The sequence below is a fragment of the Blennius ocellaris genome (genome assembly GCF_963422515.1).
Source record: "Blennius ocellaris genome assembly, chromosome: 23".
Taxonomy (NCBI): domain Eukaryota; kingdom Metazoa; phylum Chordata; class Actinopteri; order Blenniiformes; family Blenniidae; genus Blennius; species Blennius ocellaris.
Genome location: NC_137672.1, coordinates 14,193,878 through 14,218,122, shown reverse-complemented (window position 1 = coordinate 14,218,122; position 24,245 = coordinate 14,193,878). Strand labels below are relative to the sequence as shown.

General features: G+C 41.2%; 1 protein-coding gene across 1 annotated transcript in view; it reads left to right on the top strand.

Annotated features, from left to right (window-relative positions):
• Positions 1-23,560, top strand: part of pcxb (pyruvate carboxylase b) — a 303,687-nt gene extending 280,127 nt beyond the window's left edge. Inside the window, exons 23-27 of the mRNA XM_080518797.1 lie at positions 3,665-3,839; positions 4,585-4,658; positions 18,797-18,937; positions 19,327-19,428; positions 21,174-23,560. Coding sequence (XP_080374923.1) covers positions 3,665-3,839; positions 4,585-4,658; positions 18,797-18,937; positions 19,327-19,428; positions 21,174-21,323 — 642 coding nt within the window. The 3' untranslated portion in view covers positions 21,324-23,560. The remainder of the gene's footprint in view (positions 1-3,664; positions 3,840-4,584; positions 4,659-18,796; positions 18,938-19,326; positions 19,429-21,173) is intronic.
• Positions 23,561-24,245: the final 685 nt, after the last annotated feature.

Genomic DNA, 24,245 nt, shown 5'->3' with positions numbered 1-24,245 from the left:
TCGGCAGAGAATTCTATCACTTGCTCGCACAAGCATACATTTCAGTCTCACGGGCCATCACATACGTAGGGGTTTGCATGCATGGGGAAGTTTTTTCAAGCGCTGAATGGTATTCGAGGCTGTCACCCCCGGTTCATTTGTGGTGACGGAGGACAGGGACGATGTGCGAGAGGAAAGACGAGCAAGATAGATGAGGTCAAGGAGGGGAAAGAGTCGGAGGAAGGAGGGCGGCGGTGGTTGTGGTGGCGAGATGGAGTTTCCGTATTGAAGAAGTGGGAGTGTAAAATATGCAGCACATCCCTCGGAGCGGCACACTTGGAAAGAAAGGAAAGAGGAAATCAGTGATGATCAAACAGAAAAAGTAGCAGCTTTTTCTTTTAAAATATATCTATAATTGCTGAGGTTCAGCTTCCCTCCGCTCCTTACTTGGCTCTCGCTCACAGTAACTGCATCTATAAGGTCACGTTGACAATCTCATCAGATCAGACATCCAATTGTCTTGTTTACATCAACCATAAAGTTGTCAAACTGATGGACCATGAATGTCTTATTCAATCCTAGAATGTTTTGCACTGTGACATTGATTGTTTTTGAAATGCACTCACAATCCAACATCCAATTTTGGGAATATCTTTAAACTGAAGAAACATTCTCCTTGTTAAGAATTTGTCCAGGAAAAGTCCAGCTGGGATGCCATGTGCCTTTTATTAAGGACGTTTACACTTACTCGTTTCCCTTATTATCCCCTATTTATAAGAAAAACGAGGCATTGCACAAATGTGAATATCAACACAATTGTGGAACTGAAGTGGAAAATATGTATTGAGTTTTATTTGTAATATAAATTTGACTTAATTCAAAAATGTTTGGACACATTCATCACTGTGTTGTATCAGCTGATTGACCAGTTGTTCAAATTTTCATTTTACCCAAAAATGTTTTTGCTTTTTTTTCAATTTGGATTTTCCATGACTCCCTTTGTTATATCTTTCCTTTTCATAATTCAAATGTTTTTCATACGTTTCAATGGACTATACACAAGCTCGTTTCATTTTGGAGTCCTACTGATCGAGACACAAAGAAATTGCTTGACGTCTCCGTGCTGAAAATCAGTAAAGTCTTTGCAGCAGCAGCCTTCATGTGGATGAGAACGTTTGTTGCTACAAAGTTTGTGATTATTCTTCAGCATAAATAAAAACCCTATAGTAACACACGTCTGTGGCTTGTAGAATGAAAGAATCCATGACTTTCAAAAAAGAGCTATTGTTTACTCTTCGGATTACACATATCTCTTCTACTTCAGTCCACCATAAAAAGCCGGGAACCAGAGGGGACTTGACTTCTTGTTTAATATCAAGTTCTTTCTTTGTCTTGTGTTAAGTCAACTTTTTAATTTGTGTACAAAGGTTTCACTGAAAAATTTAATTTGAACTTCTATATTTCAAAGGTAGAGAAAACTAAATCTTAATTTCAACACCAATGATATACTTCTTTATTTTATTTTCAATTTATTATGGCCTTTGAATAACTTAATCATCATTACCTTTGCTTTTATTTGCATATTACTCAGTGTTACTACAGTTATAGAGGTACATAAAGGCCATCAGACAAGGCGTCTGATTATAATGCTTCAGTCTATAAACTCAACAGCAACAAAAAGTTAGTGTTTGGTACCCGGAGATTAAAAAACTCCCACATTGAAAGGATGGCTAGTTCGGCGGGTTTAGAAAAAAGGGAAAGAGGTCACTGAGGAGAAAACGAATTGAAGAAATCAGATGGTTAAATATGCAGCACACCCTGCAGAGCAGCACTCTGGAAGAGGAAGGAAAAATGAAAAGAAAAAAAAAATCTGCAACGATAAAAAAAGAAAACAAAAAGTGTTTTGTCGAAGCGTTTGGACAGAAACGAAGAGAAAGAACAAACAACCTTGGAGGAAGAGTTTTAAACATTTAATAATGCACACATACACACATCACACCAACACACATACACACACAGCCACACAAGCCGTCTCTGCCTCACCCTTAAACAATCAAGCAGTTTAGGTGTAAGACGTCCTCAGAGAACACGGTGTTAATGAGCAGGGACTCCACTGAACCCACCATCTTTGAAGTGTCTCTCTAGCACACACGCAAATGAGTCAGCTATCTTTGAACTGTTAGCTCTGTGACTAATAGCATTGCACTGGGCCCTTTGTCTGGAGATTTCTGCCAGGCACACACACACACACACACACTGACACACACTCATAAATATGACAATACCATGAAGATATGAAGCAGTGCACGCGAGCGAGCAGACACATTGAGTGAGTGTATCAACAGAGGAGTCATGATGGCCTGAAGCGTGGGAAGAAGCTGCTCCATAGGTTCAATTGCGTTTGAAAGGTTTTCTGAGACAGTGACTAAAGAGGGTAATTGTACAGAGATTCCTTCCCCTTCTTTTCTCCCCTCTGCCGCCTGCGGTTGCAACGTCAACAACGCTTTAGAAAGCCGTGAAAACAAAAACAAAGCCCAAGCAACTCCGGCAGCCTTTACATGGACTGCCTTTGTCCTGACATAATCTCTCCAGCAGACGTTATTATTAGTCTTAAATCGATCGCGTCTACAGGTTCTGTCGGATACCAAACTGATTCGGAAGATAAAAGTCATATCATTAGTCTTATCGCCGTCTGCACTGCCTTTCAGTGCTCTTTGTCCACGTTTTTGGACAAGAGGACATTTTACACAGAAAAGAAAACGGTCTCTTCGTTGAACGGAAGTCCAAAACCTTGCAGATTTCCTTCGTGGACCAAAATAGTTTGCTCTGGTCCCCCAGTGAATATATTTACTATATCGACTCAATTCAGTTGAGTAGATATAGCAATTCAGTTCATTTTTCCAGACAAAAACCAGAAATCCCACATGAGCAAACACAGGTGACAGTGGAGAGGAAAAATCCCCTTTTCATTGAAGAGCTCTCGGCAGAACCAGAAAAGAAAAAGTCTCCCCCTTACGGTTCCTCTCACTTCGGACCTGGCCAGCAAGACATTGTCTACGACACTCAACGACTCTTTCACTGTGCACCGAGACCAATACAACTTGCATATTCTCTACGTTTGTGAACAGTGTAAACCTGTAAGAGAGTAAATCAACCCTGGGAAAGGCCTCCGCAACCAGCTGCATTTGTGTCACTGTGAGTCAATGTAGAGCTTGTTAAACAGGTGCACTGTTTACTGAATGTATAAAAATAACTTTCATAGAACATGCAGGTAGGGTGGGGAGGTGTGGGGGGGGGGGGGGGGGGGGTTTGTCTCAGTTTGCTTCATTCTCTGTGCATCAAAACAGCTCTTTATATTTTGGGTCTTGCTCTTTCACTCACTTGCAATCCGTCAATTTGCATCTTTGACACATCTTTGCTTTCATCCACATGTGTGACTGGAGTTCAATGGGAAGGTTTACCACCTCTTTGTACATCCTTCTTGCTTCACAATCCACCGGGAATGTTTGGAGCGGGAAGACAAATTCAGAAAGACTCTGACTTTGGATTATAAAAAAAAAAAAAAAACTTTTCGTAAATAGTTTGTCTTCCCTCTGTTGTCTGCCAGTTTGCCTTTTAACTTGCTTTTGTTCGGTTCCCTCTCGCCACGTCTTTCCTCACATCCTCTTTCGACCTCCAATCTCAGGTGCTGAAGTCCATGAACCGAATTGAAGGTCGTCCTGGCGCCTCCCTGCCACCGCTGGACTTCAAGGCCCTCGAGGAGGGCTTACGTGCTGCCCATGGCGAAGAGATCACCCCCGAGGACGTCATGTCAGCCGCCATGTACCCCAAAGTCTTCCAGGAGTTCAAAGATTTTACCGGTGAGTCGCTGTGTTGTGGTAATGATAATTGTTTAAGAGTAGGAAACAAATGCATGTTCTGTTTTGTAGAGTTTAAATACTGCAATGTATTTAATCGCATTCAATTTGTTTTATATAACAAGCCTCTGTTAAAGTTATTTGGTGTCACACATCTTATCACCCTCCTCCATATAATCACAGAGGTTCAAAATTAACCAAACTCGAGTTAAGAGCGCTGATTATGAAATGGAACCATTTGATAGAAATGTTTTTAATTGTTGTGTTTGGCAGCTCAGGGCACTGGAGGGAGAATTCAGCATAAATAAAGAAGTGATGCCTGAGATTTATTTGCAAGGAATAAAGCGGAATCAAGTCTGTCTGGAACTTGTTTGAAGCCGCCGCAGCAATATCCAGCTGCCTGGATTAACCCCAGCTTAATATTTGCCTTGAGGAGCAGAGCATTGTTGGCTTCAGAACTGGTAGTGCCCCTTTGTGAGGAAGTTTAATTAGTGTACAGTGGTTCCCTCTCTACTTCAGCTTAAGACCGTACACAAGCCTGAACGTAATCCCAACACTCAGTCTTTCCTAATTACCTTCCGGATTTAAAGTGTTGGCCTAAACCAGTTCTCCAAACACATCCCTTGACTTCCACACCTTCGTCCACACACTGATGGATTATGAGGGGAAAAAAACACACACATACAATACACATTTAGAAATCTGGAGTTTATATTGACATGGTAGAGGTTTCTCTCTCTTTCCCCAGCCAACTTCGGCCCAGTGGACTGTCTCAACACCAGGCTGTTCCTGGATGGACCCAAGATTGCAGAAGAGTTTGAGGTACACACACCATCCAAAACACTTGCCATGTTAAGCAGATGTATGCATCTTAATCAGCAAGCCTGAGCGTGTGAAGCGGAGAATCTAAGAATTGTTCACTTTATTGTTTCCTACAAGCTTTTCTCCGCTTAAGCGATAATGTTATCGGCAATACTTGTAGGCCAATCGCTGCTCCGAAGGTGAAGGCCACTCTGTTGAACGCTGGGGAGCGTAATCATCGACAGGCACCCTGTAGTCGGTGAAAGCTGACTATCACCCTCAAGAGGTTTCACTCGCCTCGCTGTAGCACACAATTGGGAAGTCATGGGTGTCCCAAAAGAAGCATCGCCCCGCAGCAGCGGAACGCAGTTCATGACGGCGCAGTTCATGTTTATAACAGGTTCTCTCCACTCAGAAAGGCTCCTGCTGAGAAACCAACTTTGATTCATGTCTAAAAATGAAAATTCCCACATGTTCAGGCCCGGTGGGGGATCAAATTTGTCCCAGCGGGCCGCCAGGCTTTCAATACAGCGGCAGAAATAACAATTCATAGCCTGCCTGGGAGAAATTTGCATTTTATATGTATATAAGTACAAACTCTAAAGTATTAATATCATAATAGCATATTGCAGTGGCTTTACCTATTAGTATGACACTAATCATATTCTGCTATATTTCTGAAATATTTACATAAAAAAGACAAGTAACAATTTAAATGGAATTCATACAAAACACAGATTGAAGCAGAAATATTCAAACAATATTGGTGCAATTATCTCTTTTGAAATCCTACATTTCTGCAGCTTCAGTATGGATAAGAAATTACTGATATTTGTTTTCAAATCTTGGATAAAAATAAAAGCTGAAGGACTGATACCTGAAATATCTACTTTAGTAGAGTAATTAAGTACAAATACTTATACGTGTCTTCTGCTGAGAAGTGAGCAGAAGGTTTAGTTTTTACTGAAAATACAGATTTGAAAACAAATGGAAACGAGGTCGCTGGAGAAAAGTTACAAATTAGACCCTTATAAAACGGATCGAACTCGAATCGTGTAAAAAGCTGCCATCCTAAATTTGATTACTGAGTTATTCCCAGTTGTGAACCCAGTGAGAGGAGGTTTTTATTGCTTTAGTGCTTTTTTTCCCCAGCAATAAGTGAATGATCCATTAAAGCGGTTTATTCATGTGTATTTGTTATCACAGCCAGCAACTCTGTGAAAACTCATTCTGTCCCTAATACCAATTCCTTTAATGATCCAAGTTATTTTTCGATTCTGTTGGAAAGACGGTTCGATATAAGAAATGACATTATCAGTCGGAAGTGATTTTCCCGTCCCTGCAGACGGTCATGGTTTGATGCAGTTCATCGTGACCTTGCGGTGGAGTGCTGATAACACACTGGGGTGAATAAAGATATTAACATTTTATCAGGGGAACAACAAATGGAGCTCCTGACCCCCGAGGCCATCCGATCAGCCTTCCTGCACAGAAATACCAGATTAATTTAGCTGTACGATGTTTTGAGCGTGGGCTGGAGGGAGGCACCAAGGGCCAATATCTCAGGCTAAAATATCACTGTTACTGACTTGTAAAGATTATATCGTCGGTATATTCTCCAGCGGGAAGGAAGTTGAACATGCGGTCCGAGAAAGGCGCAACATAAGTTAGTTGAATTGCTCCGTACAAAAATAAATTAGCGAGGAGCGGGACTCGAGCAGGCTGCTGGTGAGAGGATGTATTAACTAGCTGTCACTCCACTGCAAAGCCACAAAATCCCCAAACTAAAACATCCATCGAGGGTATTGAATGTAGACTCTATGCTGCGAGGCAGTTTCTCCTTTTTCGCACTTCTGTAATATTATGTTGACGGAACAGCGACAATACAGTAAGCAGGAACATTTCAAGATTCCTGCCGTGCCGACCGAAAGTTCCCCTCAGAGTCGCAGACTGAGTTTGAAGACGGTGTTTTTCTGCAGCAAAATGCGGCGCGAACGTTTGAAGGGAGTGACAGCAAGTGAGAAAAACTTTGATGAGCAAAACTCAGACTAAAGTGAGTGTTCAAATACAGACTGAAGACTGAATTCCAAAGAGATTGTTGGAACTACAGAGGGCCGCCTTTAAAACAGATTGCAGAATCAGACGTCCGATCAAAGTGAAAGTTTGTTTCTCGGTTGAAGGAGACGTTGGAAGAGTCTGTCACTGGGTGTGTCATTATAGAATGAAACACTCCTCAGTACAACGTTCAAAACAAAGTTTGGTTTGTAAAGGGCTGTGGTAGAATCACTTTCTCTACTATTAAAGACATGGTTGTTTGTGATGCCAGATTGTGTTGAAAGATCAAGGACATAATTTCAAAGAAGAGGAGTCTATGCAGTAGAAGAGCATTTCAGTTACTCTGTGGCGTCATCGGCTCAAGCAAGAGTGTTTCCAGTGGATGTCCAGCTTTGGGGTGTCGTCGGGTTTTCTGCAGCTACCCTGGTTTCCTCCTCAAGTCCAGAAATGTGCTTGACCCTGAATATTGGTGACAATAAATTGCCGCTAGATGCGAACACGTAAGGTTTTTATCTCTGTATTTGTCCTGCGATGAACTCTGACTTGTCCACTTTACATCTCGCCGTCACTGATAGTCTTAGGCCTCGTTTACAGGACAACGTTTTCAATTGAAAATTGAAACTTTTGTCCCTTTTGGGTGTTTGGAGCCGCTGAAAAGTGACAATAACAATAAAATCTCCAGCATGTTTCTGCTGCTCTCCATTGAATTCGACAGTGCTTTCCATATATAGTGTACTATTACTGCCTGGATCACATGTGGAGAGACAGTTCTTTCATACAGCCGATGCGGAGTGGTGCTAAAACGCTAAGAAAGACAATTTGAAGGAGCTTGAGGCAGTGAACCTGTGACCAGATGGTCAAATCCCCAAGGAGGTGAGACAGGAGGTGATGATGGCTCTGACCTTGTGTTGAAATGTCATCTTTAAGTTTTTAAGACACGTGTGCTGTTGCGTCATAAGAGAAATCGAAGCAGGAGTAATGCAAAAAGCCACATATGGAATGACTTCGGTACATGAGGTCTGGCGTTGAAAGACATTATTGAATATTATATTGTGAAGTTGTTAATCTCTGAACTAATCATTTATATTAACTGACGCTTAGGTGGTGCTATTTGTTCAATTTTGCATTGCATTGCACATTTGTGGATGAAGTTACTCTGAACTTACTTATTCTTGCAAGCAAATTATGATCATGCTTGTACAAAATTAGTACATTTCTTCCAGTGAAAGGTTTTCAATTTTCCCATTCTGAAATGGAATAGTTTCCATATCCTAGTTCCTCATGAACACAAGTACAAAATTATGTTTAGATATGGTGAGGTTATTACAGATATTTGGAATATTTCTCATTGTGTTACTTAAATAGCTCCTTAAGCTGCCAAAGGTATATGAGTTTCACATAATTGTTCTGAAATCGACCACCTCTAATTGCAAGTAATCATAAAGATAAAGACTGAATACAAAAAAAATCTACTTTTAAGGCTGACTAATCTACCTGTATTGCCAAGAGGCAAACAAGCTAAATATCTGCCAAAGATTAAAAAGAACAAAAAAACATTGTCTCTTTAATTACAGTGTAATAAAATCCCAAAACTGTACTTAACCTATACACTGATATGTGCTTTATTCAACCACTTTCTACTTATTAAGGTCGCCATTAAAAGGCTTTAGTCTTTGAGAGCTCGGTAACAATTTATGAAAGTCTATTTCATGATGTAGTTTATGCATGTTATAAGGTTATGCGTGTTCAGAAATATAGATGACAAATTCCGCTGATGTTCTTGAAGGACCATGTGTGGTGGATATGATGTATTATACGTTCATCATCTATAATGTTAAATTCATAGCAAACCGACAACAGTAAAGTGCATCTGATTATACTGTGTTCCTTTATGACACCAGGGACGAAGTTAGATTAAAGTGAAGTGTAATTGCTTCCAGATTAATGTCCAATAAACATCGCTAATATGCTACTGAAGTCAAGTAACTGCACCGAGGAAGGTTAGTAGCAATTATCCTGAGACCTTATAAACAATTATCTTACTGAGAGAAAATCAGTCAAATCAACAACCTTCAGAAATGACTTATCAGACCTATTAGTCCGAATGTGTGTTTATGTGATAATATTGAAGCTGTATGACACTTATTTTCCTTTGACAATAATTTATGTACGTTGGTATATGTTTGCATATATTATTGTCAACATGTATTTCCTATTACATCTTGTAGCATTGCTGACCAGGTGAAATGGACCTGAAGCGGCTGTATTCACAGTTTAGACAAACCGTTGGCCAGACCGGTAAAATAGTGCCATAATAACCTTTAGATTTAAACTATAAAGTTTTTCTTTGTTGTGGCTTGAGTATACGTGATGAAAATGCCTGTATTTTCACAAAACCAAACAATTTATCCAGAAACTGAGCACAATCTCAAACATGAAGTCAATTTTAATGAAAAAATCTGGTGCAAAATATAGTGAACTGTCCCAAAAACTTCTCATATGACTGTTTCATTGTGCATGTTTTTGAAAGCTCAGCCTGACAGCATGGCTTCTGAGGCAAGTCTCATGTTTGTCATCCCTGATTTGGACGTATATTCGATTTAACATGCGCATTCTGGCGGTGAAACATCCAGTTTAACTCTATGCTGGAAGTTGCATTTCCTTTCAAATGATCATAATCTTACTAAGCCAAATAAAGGCAATTCTGTCTTTTTCAGCCCTGTAAACTATATATCTGCTATGTAATTACCCTCACAGCTATGATCTGATTATGGTCTGAATACAACTATTCAAGCTTATCTGTTCCCTAAACCACCTTCATAGGACGCGTAGCCTCTCCTGTAAATCTGAACCCAACGTGTTTTATTGAGTGTTTTCAATTCATCGCAGGATTAGATTTTCTTTCACAGGACATTAGTTCAGAACACAGAAAAATCTTTGAAAATTACATTTTGTAGGAAAATAAAATGGAATGTAGAATTTGAAAATACACCCAGGACCTTCAGCCTTCTTTTATAATAGGAATCTGAGTACCTCATTAGTTTCCAAGGTGTGTTTTCTTTTTTTTTTTTTTTGTTATTTAGTTTTTCAAATCAACACTATGAAAGACTTTGTTCCGACTGAATGGATGCAAAAGCATGAGTCAGCTTTCATACGTCTCCAGTATTTTGTCCCTCATTTTGAAATGCACGCTGTTAAGAGCACTTTTGTGCATGGGTGAAATTAAAATGTGGATGACAAAACCAAACAGACTCTACATTAGTCTCTTCTTGTCTGGAGTCACTGTGAGACTAATTGTTCTGCAGCAGCAGCGTCAGTTATAATGCCAGCACAACTCTGCCACACATCACTCAATAAACATCAGCGCTCCTCTTTGTCTCGTGTCACGCCATTTCTTATTCGTTCTGTATTATCCACTGCAGCACATACTAAGGTAAATTGATTTTTATATTCCACTGAGAGCAACGCGGGGAGCTTCACCTCTCTGCTGCTCCGCCATTATGAAACCATTTGGCGTGTTAACTCCTCGCTCGACAGACTATTTCCATATCGAGTGATATGTGCATATGTAGAGAGGAAAAACATCCCAGATGGTTGTCCAACCATAATGGAAATAGACTACAACAAAAACTGCTGCAAACCCTAGATTCTCCTCCAAAACTTGCATTTATTTCACTCATTTCCAATAAAAATATTTTCTTTTTCCAACTTCAGTGCTTGTATTTTTCCTCCATTTGATATGCTGCTGCTCCACTATGAAGTATAAAGGTCTGTCAAAACAATCCGGCTCACAGCAGGGGCCACTCTAACCCTGCGATGACCTTGTAAAGTCTAAACGTCACAAGATAAATGTTACCTAACTTTGCCATTTGGAAAAAAAAAACCTCCTGTTTCTGATGCCTGCAGACAAAAAACTTAATCCAATATCAGTGTTGCAGCGAGAGTGGAATAGCAACACCACCGAGCCCACGGGTGCAACAAGATTCAAACGGGAAACAAACGAAATCTTCATAAACGTAGACTTCCTCCTGCATGTACTTGTGCTGATATGGAAGAAGGCAGACAGGAGGCCGAAACGCACCACTTTAAAACTCATTCATGCAGTTGGTTAATTTCTCACACAGCTGCTGGGGTTTCATACGTGAATACACGGGTGGTCAGTGAGCGATGCAGCGGTCCAAAAAAAGGATAATCCAAAACAAGATCAGTGAAACGATATGAGGTAAAGTTTGCAGCCAAGAGGCGGCTGGAATCAAGTACTTGACTTGATACAAGAATAGACGAAGAAGAAGAAGCACAACCGACTGGCAACATCCAGACAGAAGCCCACAGATGATAAACACAAAGTGTTGATAACTTGACAAGTTACTAATGTTACTTTGTGTCAATTCTGACCTATTTTATTGTTCTAAGTGAGTTTGTGGCTGCATGCCTTGTCTGATACGTCACACATATTTCACTGGGCGTGTAAAGTAGGTGTTTATTCTTATTATAATGAAAAGCCATCATAATCGATTTAGATATTTCAGATTTTCTTGAGTTATTGAAATAATGTTTTAAACTGCAGGTGCAGTGGTGTATGTGACAGCTAATGTTAATAACGGCCGACATTTGTCAAGGAGACAGTGCAGATGTTAAAACACAGAAAGCCTTGTGGTGAGTGGAGCTGAGTTGTTTCCACTTCTGACAAGCAAGCTGTGTGGTGATGTTGAGGCACTTGTGTTTGGACCGGGATGTCAAACTCATTTTAGTTCAGGGGCCACATGCGGCCCCCCTTGTGATCTCAAAGCCGACCCGGTGAAATGAAAATAAAAACAAACAAAAACCTACAAACTCCCATTTTTTTTTTTGCTTCTACCCTTCTTTTAGTGGAAAGAATTTTCAAGTACCTTCATGCACTTTGTAAAAAAAACAAAAATGTTTAGAATCAGTGCAACTCGTGCATCGACGCAGTGTTGGTTTGGACTGTTGCGTTCATGACGGGTAGAGAATTCCTCAGAGGAGCAGCAGCAACAGAAGAGTTGGACTATGTAGAGAGACACAGTGTAGGCGGTGTTGTGAGTCAGTTTGTCTGGGTAATTATCTGGGATTTACAGTTCCAGAGTCCTTGTCGAGCAACATTGCGAAGGTAACTCGATGGCCAGCTCCCTTCTTTCTCTTGTGGTGTTTTTTTTTTTTATGAGCATCATAAAGCTGCAGATCGACAGACACGGTGAAATAAGCTTGCCATCTATCGTCTCAGTTTCCAGGGTGATGAGTCCGGGTCCATCTACTGTGATTGGTGGTGAGAAAAAGCAGCTGTGGCCACTGTTGGTGTTTAGAAGTGCACCGGTGCCTTTCTGACACGTCTCTGCTTTTGAAGGGCGGAACAAGTCTGCTTGGAGGAGATCAAGCTAATCGTGATGTTCTCACATCAAAGACATGATTTCAATCTTTCATGATTTGAAAATGTAACTTAATTCACAAATCTGTGGTGGCGACAGGCTGGATGTTGTAAGTTTTTGTACTTTGCTGGATTTTACAAGTGTGATGAGCAAATGATTGGTTAATTTTTGGTTGTGGATTAAATTAAAGCAAACAAAATGACTGTACACTTTAAGTGACCAAACGTAAATAAGCTGAAGCGAGTTAACTGCTATGAATCCTACAAATGAATGTCCTATAAATTCTATAAAATAGCCGAAAATATGAGAAATTTACTAAAAGAGGAAGTATAGAACAATAACATGATGCATGATAATTCCTAATCCGTGATTATTCAGTATTTTACAGCTTTTCTGAAATCTAATAGCAATCCAGTACATTTACTTTCATCACTGAGCATTTCACAGTTCAACTCCCAGAACAGAAACACATTTTTTCACAATTCACATTACTTTTCACTTTGCATGAATCAAAAGATAAATAAAGTTCTCCGAAATTCTAATTTACTTCCTCTGAACTTAAACAAAAAACCGTTGAATGCACACATGAAGGTTTATTAAGCAGGATCCTGATATAATATTCCATATAATGTTTTTAAATACACATTATGCAATGACAATCCATTCTTCTAATGACTTTTTACTTCCGTAAATTTGCAGACAAACGTCGTCATCTAAATCAGCAACTTCTTTTAAAAAGACAGGAATTTGACTTTCGTAGTGTTTGCAATTTGTTTGTGTAACGGTTGTAACGCGTCGATTGTTCTTACCCACGGTCGCAGCATCTCAATGTAAAAAATAGAGTTGGAAATGTTGAAGTCTGCTCCCGTGACACTCTGATCTGCAGTCAACAAAACCGTAATGCAAACTGACGCCAGTTAAAGATGACAGTGCTGCTTCGCAGATTTCCACACTATCAACAGTATACATCCTAATCTGCTCATGAGCGTCTGGCGGTTACTGTTTGACGCACTCTGGATGTTTGGATCTGATTTAAGCTTCAAATCTTTTCGAGTGCCGCACCAGACCTAAAGCCTGGAGTCGTCGGTGTTGTAGGACACAGATAGAAGAGCTTTCACTGTAATCATTTGCCACTGTTTCGCATTTTATGTCAAGCCTCTTGTAAATTCTATTCAAAACTCTGATCTGCCAGCCAAGAATAAACAGCATGACTAAAGGATTTATCTTTGAGTGAACACAACCGCTGCAACTTGGACAAGTTTCTTTTTCTTTTTTTGTTCAATGCCGTGGTTGTTATTTTCCCCCAGTGGTCTGTTTGGATTATTGTTCATGTGGCTTCTTTCAGCCAACTTGTGATCAATTTTAGTTGGACAAAAGCAACCCGGGCACTTATCCTCAAAGCTCCTGGTTAAAAAGCCGCTTGATGACTGTGGAATAGCATCTGATGGACTTTTAAAGTGCACACAGGCACAAATACACACCTACGCACTGGTGACAGCCATTGCTGACTTTCACCCACACGCGGTACGGAACGGGAGGCAAAATAAGAAAATACAAAACAATCTTTGACCCACGTATATCTTCCCTTGTGACTCGGTGTGGTATTAATCATGGAGCTGTGAACATAGATTTCCACCAACATGGAGCCAGAATTTTTTGCAGCAAACGTGCAGAAGCAGCAACACGGGGAGCTCTGCTCTGATCTCATTACGCCGTCGCCGACCACACCGCCATTAATAAAACCATATCAGAGACACTATGTGAAGCAGAAAGTCAAACTTGTCTCAGTCAGCTGTGTGATAGCTCTGAATGGATAAGCAGTTCAATCTGACAAGAGGAATTCAGTGCTGCGGGGCGCTGAACAAATAAATGGGAGCAGCATGTGTAGATGAGATGTATAGATGAGAGGTGGAAAATATAGAGATGTATAGATGAGAAAAGCCCAGATGCAACTCTGATATAGGGAACATGCATAATGCACAAGGGATTCCATCACAAATATGATAATTCGGAACAAGAACAGAGGAGGCTTGGGTGGTTGGGGTGCGATTTGATAGAATTTTATTGGCTTTGGATTCATTTATGCAGCGTTTTCAACAGGGTTAAGTTACAAATCTCTCGTCGGGAACACAGAATAAAAACCCAACTGTATTCTTTATAATGCCTATGAAAACCCAATGATGAGCCGGTCGCTCTGGCTTCTACTGCCACTCGGTGTATCCAAGATAAACGTTTAAACAAGACGTGTCGCCCTCACTTTGCTGTGAGTAATTTGCCACAAATACATCACTTCAGTTAATCGGGCTGACTGTAATTGATGTGCTGTCTGATATGGACTAAAATTTTATCAGAGTAAAAAAAAAAAAGTTCACTTCAGTCAGTGTCAATAAAGATCTCATGTCAAACTGGTAAGCCTTTCTACATCAAAGGCAGATTTTTTTTGCTCCTCTGTGGGAGTTTAAAAAGGGCCGCGAGTGAATAGTGGGGTTTTATCGGCTTTTCAGGATCAGAACACGACGCTATCCTTCCTAACCAGGGCGACACATGCCTCGGTTTGAGTGCCAGGGAATGTACATGCGTTACTCTCAAACTCTTCAACCCTCAACTGATTTCACAACACGTTCACACAATGATCAATACTTATCAGTAAAAAGGAAGCAGTGACTGGAAGAATAAAAGCTGGGGATGCACAGTAAAACAGGATATAGTACATCCTGATGTGAGATTAAAAATCCAATATTGCTATTGGCCTGAAATGAGTATTACTGGCAATGTGACTGGCCGATGAAATAAAATTTCTCTTGTGCCTGAATGTTTAATGCCCGACCAGATTGGCGTTGTGTACATTTTGAAGCGCACTGTATTTTACGACGGTCATCCGAGAGTGGGCCTTCATGATAACAGTAAGCACAATAAAATGTGAAGTCCAGAGCAGAAGCCAACACCGCTCGGCTGTAATGCGCCCTTTAAACTAGGAAATTATATATTATTCCACAAGATTGTCACATACAACCCAAGGACAGTGGGTTACTGTGTAGTGTAATGCTGATGTAACACCCAACCTTGACCATATGAACATTAACTGGACATGAAATATGACGCAACCTACATTTAATGCATAAATATAGCCAATTACAAGCGCTCTACCTCATACCACACACACACACAATGTAAATATTTAACGTCATTATTTATCATATCGCTTAAAACATGCATGCTGTTGGAAAAGGTGAATGAACTCCGAGGCTAATGACTCAAAAGCGGCTTAACGGCATCTGGAGTTGGCAACGCGGGAGTGAAACAAGACGGGCCCGAGTGTCGAACCACTCTGACCCATAAAATACTCCATAAACTTTGCTGTTCCCAAGAAGCATCTGCTCAGGAATTGTTGAGGCGTGTAAGCCGGGAGAGGTTAAGACGCCTCAAAGTGAGAGGACCTGTTGCAACGGCGGTGCAATACCGTTTTAAAGTGAGGCGTCTTGCATGTTGTGTGCTCTCGCTGGAAATGATCACATCTCAGTCATTATGCCAGAGAGCACAGAGGCTGTCGCCGCCCGAGGCAGCGTTTATCCATTCGTACCTGTGAGCAGTGTTTGTGTGTTTCTCCCTACGGATGCTGGAAGTGACGCGTTTTCACCTCCTCAGACGTGTTGCTGTGCAGAACAGTGTGTTTTGTCGAACGTGGGTCTTAAAAAAAGATGTCGCCTAAACAGTGCTCATGCAGTAGTGATGATCGAAACCGGCCTTTACTATTCCATCAGTCTGACTGGATTTGTATTATTTACGTGGTCAGTGTATACGGCGGTCACACACCGCTTCAACTGTCTGCGTCAACGATGGCTTCGTTCGATTAACTGAGTCGTTGCTTCCTTTGGAGCTGCAGAATTTCTTCTTGTGAGTCTGATGAGGAAAAGACAAGAAATGGCTGAAGGTCAGTGTGTGAAGCTTGGTGGCGTCACAAGACTTTACACACACACACACACACACACAAATCTCTTTACTGCCATTTTAATCTGATATAGTTTCATACGACATACTTTTATTTTGGCTATAAGAAAATCCTATTAGAGGTAAAATAAGAAAACAACCTCAGTTAATCTCACCTGGAAAGTGATTAAATATTCATGGCGGTTTATTTCAACCACTAATGTGGGAGCAAGCTGCGATCTGTTGAGTGAATTATACGATTAAAGATGGATGTTTTATATACAGACGGAACACCGGAGTCGTCTCTGTAGTTGTGACGACACGCACACGGTTCATCTTCAAAAGGTTCAACGCTTCAAACGCGCGCTGTATTTTTCACGGGAGCAGTTGTGAGCAGATGTGGCGGCGAAGCCACACAGTTGGGAGAGAGAAGGCAGGTTTTTTGGGGGGGGTTTTTTTGCTAAGGGCCCGACAAAACAGCAGAAGCTGGAGCAGGTTCAGTGTAGAGGGAAACGGGTGAGAGATGAAGATGGAGCACTGGAGAGAAGGCAGAAAGGCACCAAGAAGAAGAAGGAAAAAAAAAAAATAGGTTTGTTACCAGATGCGGGGCGAAGAAAATAGATGAGAGTCGGAGAAACAGAGAGGCAGAACAAAATTGAGATCAATACATATCTGCAGCAGCGTGTATTTTTGTCTTTGCACTGAGACTTAGTTTGGAATATCAATGGAGACTTTGCAGGCGAGATAGCAGAAGTGATGAGAGAGGAGAGGGGTCGAGGAAGAAAAGGTGGATAAACACAGCTGAGGGGGGGACGAGAGCTCGGCGGCAGATAAAAGGGAAGCCGATAGAGGCAGATGAGGGAAATTATTAACGGCGTGAGAGTCGTCGCCGCCGCCCCAGAAATAGGCATCAAAACAACAATAAGAAATGGAAAGGTGTGACACATGGGAGACCTGACAAGGAGAGAGAGATTGAAAGCCGGAGAGAAAGACTTGGACAAATGGGAAGACTGGGGGGGGGAGAAAAAAATGACTTTCCGACTGGTGAGACGGGAGATTTGAGAAGAGGCGTGAGATAAATGAAGAAGTACAGTGGCCGGTGTCGAGGGAACGAACCGGCAAGACGGAGCACAGCAGTGACCGGAATTGATATGAGAGAGGGGAAACAGGCGGTCTGGCGTGAGGCACACAGAGACGGGGGAATGGTTTTATCTTAAAAGGCCCTTTTACAGACGTAAAATAACTGTTTGCAGGCGTACTAAAGACGGGGACAATGGCTTCCTACCCTACAGTCTGAGTCGCTTCATCTCTCAGCCTGTCATTGTGTCGATACCACTTCTCCTGTTTTGATGTCACCATTGATCCCCGAGTGCAGAAAACACTGGCAGACACAACTTGAACCTTGGATGTTGTCGAAGTGGCTGAAAGAAATGCACTTATCATTCTCATCGCCTGTAATTCTGAATTGACTTGAATCCCAGTCCCAAAAGAGGGTGTTTTCGATTCATGTAATTCAAATACGATGCATTTGAATGCCTTTTTAGATCCCGGAGCCTGTTGGCCACATGAAAGAAGAGTGAATGGGTTTATGTCATTAAGAAATCACACCTGTTGACCAGAATCCACTGCAATACTCCACAGGACTTCATCCAACTGTGTGCGAGATGAAGAAAGTAACTCCTGGAAATAAGTCTTGCACTCGTACAGCATTTTGGATAATGATGAATTTCCCTCAGTGTGACAGCGGCAACCAAGAAGCTGTTCTCTGCCGCTGCAGACAAGCCTCTAATAATAACACATTGGAGCCCTGAGACACACACACACACACACACACAGCACTGAGTACCTCTGTTGGACCGGTGATCTTTACCAGGTGTATCCAGCCTTCACTCATGGTCAGTTAGGACGTTGGATGAAATATCATCGCTAATGAATCGATGGATTGACTCATTTTTTAATGAATGAACTCGGCTTACTCATTTTTTTTCCCCCTAAAGTCATACATGCATACATGTAGCCTCCTGTGGTGAATTCATTGTGCTGAACGGTTCTTGAAATGACCTTTTCCATCAAAATATAACCAGATAAAACATCAATATGTGTTTTCTAGCTTCTTTCATTCTCTTGATATCTTTACATGACCAAATTTACTATTATTGTAGTTTATTTGTTAATGTTTCTGCACCTGTTGGCCTCTTTAGGATCAAGTTCACTCGTTTAGCTCCATTTATTTGAGCAAATGTGGAGTTTGATGGAAATAAATGTGAAGATTTTGTCTAATATCCTGACTGAGGCATAAAGTCAAAAAGCACCGCAGATTGTGTGAATACAGATGTTGAAATCAGGACAAAGTCAAACTCTTAAAACTTCTATAAATCTACCAGCAGATTGAGAGAATCTGTACCACAAGAAGGGCATTTTACAAAAGTATAAATTATACTGTGATCACATCCAAAGTTAAAGAAATAATGCCCAGGTTCTTCAAAACATCAGTTGAAAGGTGAGAAGAAAAAAAAACCCAGCCTGAATTGATGTCACAACTTTGTGTCTAATATAGAAAAATCTCACAGAATTCCAGATAAAACTGCGTTTCCGACACAACAAACGTCACTTTCGTAACTCCACCAGGTTCCGCAGTCGTTTTTTTTTTTTTTTTAGTCGCCGAATATAAACCTGTGAACCGAGCACCTCTGTGATGATTCCATCTCTCACACATGATCTGTTCTCTGCCTCTTCCTCCTTCACACTCGCTCTTACTATTTATATTTCTTTACCTCGTTTCTTTGATTTCAGGTGGAGCTGGAGCGAGGGAAGATCCTCCACATCAAGGCGCTGGCGCTGGGCGACCTGAACAAGGCCGGCCAGAGGGAGGTGTTCTTCGAGCTGAACGGCCAGCTCAGATCCGTGCTGGTCAAAGACACGGTCGCCATGAAGGTACACGGAGGAGATTGATGTGTAGCGAGGCCAGTCGATGCGCTAAAGGATTCCCTGAGAGCGGGATGAAGGTATCAAATGTATGGATTTGTAAGTGGATTAGTGGCGAATGCTGTAATTGGAGGTATAGGATAGATGTCGGCATGTAATCTATGAATAGACGGGAGGAGGAAAGGTGTCCAGGTCTGTTCTCGGTGGGAAATGGAAGATGATTTTTACTCATTGAAGCAAATGGCCGTGCGAGCAGAGCTGGAGAGTCAGGGGGGGAGTGGGCGTTGGCCAGTTGAATGATTGCGCGGGTGGACGCGTGCGTGGATGAAAGGGTAAATGGTGGCGGGCGGACGGAGATGGACGACTGATGAACACAATTTCTTTGTTTCTGTAACCAGGAGATGAAATTCCACCCGAAAGCTCAGAAGTCCATCAAGGGCCAGGTGGGAGCACCAATGCCTGGGAAAGTCCTGGAGGTCAAGGTGGAGGTCGGATCCAAGGTCGGTATATCGATAACCTATTTGTATTTGTTTATACGTTTTTCCTATCAAAATAATATCCACCTTATCCCACAATCCAAACCTTCCATATATTTTCTCATTAACATTCACACTTCCACCTGTATTTTTCTACTAAATGAAGTCCAAGGAGTGTTTTACAAAAAAAAAAAAATCTAAGCCTCCAAAGGTAAAGAATCACAAAGCATCAGGAGCAAATCCGCAGTGCTGAACTACAAAGCTGTGAAGCCCCACAGTGTGCTGCTCACTGGAGAGCACTGCGGCTGTCTGGGTATTGTTTTGACAGGTTCCTCTACGCCCGAGTACTGGTACAAAGATTTATTATTTTTTTTGTTTGTTTTGCTTATTTTATTCAACAGAAAAAGACATCTTATGGTAAATGCTGTGTAAACACATAAGCTGTACAAGGACTCTGTCTAGACATGAGACTGTGGAGTTTGGAGAAACCGTCCAAAACCTGCAAAAGCATCTCCTACAGATAATCAATACTTGTATATGAGCATGAAGAAGACAAACACATTTCAAAGTAGCCAAGAACAGAGAAGTATGATTTCAAAATGTATCTATAATTGGGGTTTTTCGTAATATCATCATATATAATACTCGTCACAAAAGAGCGACTGAATTAACTTCCATAAATAATAAAGTTTCCATGCACTTTGCATTCATGCTGTGCCAATTCACAATCATAGAATTTGAAATACGAAAGGAAAATGTGACTAAGTCGTATGCCTGTGCTCCTCAGATTATTTTTCTTTTTAAAAGTTCCACCTGTGGTCTGACTCAGGTTTCAGACTCATCTCCACACATCTATCTTTGTTATGAATCTAAATATACAGACGAAAAATCCAAACCTTTTCCTCACAACAAAACATATGTGGATTGTTACTGTGGCCCGGCAGGTTTATCCTTGATAAAAGGCCTGGGGGTTTTATTTCTTTATTTTGTTTGTATTTCAATCAGTGGTTTTGCTTCAGTTTTCCTCTTTAACCTTTGTTCATTTATTAATATCCAGCAACCTTCCATCTGAAAACATCCAATATCTTTTAGAGCGATCAGCAAAGAGGAACATGGTTTTGTCAGTTTGTTCACAAAAGTTCTTGTTTCAGAAAAAGAAAACAAAAAAACACATTTCATTAAATAGTGAATCATTGTTTTCGAGACTCCACACATTTTAGTATTTTGTTTTGCAAAAATGGATGAAGTTTCCTTTCCTTGTGTTATTTAGCTTGAAGAATGCCATTTTTAAAACACGTTTAAAAATTTTGAAACGCGTTTTAAAAATGCATCATGGGTCCATTAATACTTCGTACTACGTGTGTTCATATACTTTTAATTGAAAGTGACAGAAGTGTTTCATGTGGAGGAATGTAAAGTCATGACTTAAAGTTGGAGTTAAAAATACCAGTTATTAAAATAAAGAATATTCATCTGTCCAGCCAGTTTAAAAGGTATTTTACAAACCTGGACTTAAAATTCCTGTGTAGAAAACAGTGTTTTCACTGAAATATTAAGAATAATGATGGGACTTTGCATCCAGCACCTACAATCCTGGACGATCCTTGTTAAAAGTTGTCATATATCATTATGGACACTTCTATGAATCTCCTTTTTTTTTTTTTTTAAATGGCTTCTGTCATATTGATGTTGATGTCGAAATCCCAGAGTTCGATGTCTCTTATCCGGCGGTGCGCTCACCCGACTCCTGTCTCTGAAATCACAACAAGGTGGAGAAGGGTCAGCCACTGTGCGTCCTCTCGGCCATGAAGATGGAGACGGTGGTCAACTCCCCGATGGCCGGCACCATCAAGGCCATTCATGTCACGCCTGAGTCGGCGCTGGAGGGAGACGACCTGATCCTGGAGATCGAGGAGTAGAGCGGGAAGGCGGTGGGAGGGCGTGGCGGTGGTCGGATTCTGGATGAAGCGAGCAAGGTGGAGGGAAATAATTATGTTTCTTCTCTGAGCCCCCCCCCCTTGTACATATTCCGCTTGGTTACGCTGGGGAGACACGGAGCAAATCCAAACACCGGATGGTATAAAGAACAGCCCAACGTGACATAATAAATAAGTAAAATTATATTTAATTCTCCCAAAAATAACTACTCTGTGTTAGCGATTAGTGGTACCTTTAACAACATCCTGCCAATTTGTGAACAGCTTCAATGTGGTTCAATATTTTAGAATAACATGAGACTTTTTTCCTTTTTTTTTTTAATTGTGATACATTCCACTGCCGAGATGCTCATTTAAAGTGTGACGTACCGCGATGAGCTATTGTGTGAAACTAACATCTGTGTGCAACTAAATGCAACTATTTTCCATTTCATTGCTCTTTACGTTGCCTCATAGATTCAAAGTGACTAGATTAAAATTTTTATCTTTGACTACTAAAAGTTCCCTTAGTATTTAGCACAGTGTGGAGAGAAAGGAATTGACCTGCGGATGTATTTCCAAATCGTTGTATTTCAATATTCTTCTTCAGCACATTTGCCGCAGTGCATTCTGGGAATGTGTGATCACAGCAAGCGTTCAAACGTTGATCCAAGTTTGAAAATCGTTGTTTTTCTGGAAGCAGAAAACACACACGGGGTGAAGGACAAGGGATCACACTCTCTTCATTTTGTATCTGTTTCACACAAGTGTTTGAGGATTTTCACAATAAGAGAAGCACAGACGGAGAAAGTCGACGGGGACACACCAAGACATGACGCACGCGTCTCACCTTCCTGCTAAAGTAAAAAAACACTGTTACTGTATCAGTAATAGCTAAAGGTTTAGTTTGGTTTGTAAACTTCCCAGATTCTCATCGTTCCAGGTTCTGTTGCTCGGTCTATGTTGTCGCTGTGGGTTGAAACGGGGATGTTCTGGTGACTTGCTGAAACGTTTCAGCTCGGCCTGCTCTCCAGGTGCACAGTCACAGAGTCTTAAGGCTTCTGAACCATTTCCAGACGGTCGTCAGAGGAACATTTCCACCCTGTCGTTTTCAGCGTCAGCCACAGATTACGGCGCACGGTCTGCACGCTTGTGGGGTTTTTTTTTTGTTTGTTTTTTTTTGTGCTAGGTATAAATGGGATTACATGGTGCTGTAATGGAGGCATGTGGTGTTATTTTCTGAGGCTTTGCTGATTAATTTATGAATTAATTCTCTGTCAAATGACGTGAAATTAGCCGGACTAATCAGAGACTCTGGAGACCACCAGGAGCAGATTTATATTTCTCAAGCACGCGTGTTTGCATAAATCTGCCCAGATTTGTTCGTGCAATCTATTTCAAACTAAACAAGACATTAATGACACACCTGCTGAGATAAGCACACATAAGAACGATGGATATCGTATGCACAATAGGGTTCGCCGCCATAACAAACACAAATCTACAGCTGAGCTATGAGAGCAACGCTAAATCAAACAGTCACCATTTTCAGTTTTGTACCAGTTTTGAATCCAAACTGAATGTTGAAACGCCCCTGACCAGTGAAAGTTGCATATCATGTACAGTTTTAAAGGAAAAGTGTGGCAGTGGTATTGTGAAAACAGTGAAGCCGGACGTTTTCAGCACCGAGAGCCCAAAATGAAAGAAGCCCTTCCACGATAGACACACTAACTAGATCACAGAATTGGAACGTCGATTCCAGCGTTTTGGCTCGATTACCTCTCACAACGAAGACCTTTTTGATCTATGCATCGACAGCGGGCAGCGGCGCCGCGGTGACGTCACACCCCCGCTCTCCCGCCTCGCTGCGTCTCCCACCTTATTGATCAGCATGTGAACCTCCTGAAGGAGATGAAGTGGCGGCTGGGTGAGCTGCTGCACAGTAATGTAAAGATCCCTCCTCCTCTCCTTATTAGCTCTCCTTTCTTATCTAATTTTTTTTTTTTTGGTTTATTGTTTTTGCCCTCATCCACCCAGCCATCTTTTGCTAACATGTTCCTCCCCCTCCGTGTATATTTGCACATGTAAGATGATGGCATCAATTCATGCAATAATGTAAAACTGTAGCGCGCTGTTTCTCTGTCTTAGCCAGCAATGATCCTAACAACTGTGCTCATGACGATGTACTACTGTTCAGTGTCTGTGGAGAAGAAATAAATCGGAGAAAAAGTACCCACGCAGCCGGAAAAGTGTGATTTGTTTCAAAGAGGGAGGGATATATAACGCTGACCTGCGCCTGAGCTCATGCTATCGCGATCAGAGCTGTCACACACCATGAAAATGGGTTCTGTGACATTTCTATTGCTTTCTTCGGTCTGTTTTTATGAGACAAAACGTTTTATTCACTCTTAAAGTTTAGTGAGAACAACAAGCCACTGATACAAAATGTCCTTTTTTTTTTCTTTTTTCTTTTCTTTTTTTTTCTCCTCACACGTCAGGCAAAGTTTGCGAAGTTTCTTCACTCTTTTCACTTTCTCAATCCATCGACTCGGTGGGAACGGTCTGTATTCACTTGCCAAGGTTATGAAGTGTGCTACGTACAAAGAGAGAAGTGTATCGCGGAAGAAACAAACTGATGCAAGTGATCAAAAGTTCAATCTGTACTTGGAAATGGCATCGGGAACGAATGAAGGCGCGTTGTGTTGGCCCGTGGACGAAGAACGACAAGAAGAGCTTACAGGGGTTATTGTTCAGACTGAGATGATCCAGTTTGTTCCAGATTGATCTGCTCACCACACTGTGAAGATACTTTTATCAGGTACAGCTGTCCAGCTGTGTGGAAATTCAAAGAAAAAAAAAAAATCACGATCAAGATGACCTGCTGAAGTTTAAAGGGGAAGAAAAGTGATTTGTGGTTTCTTGAAC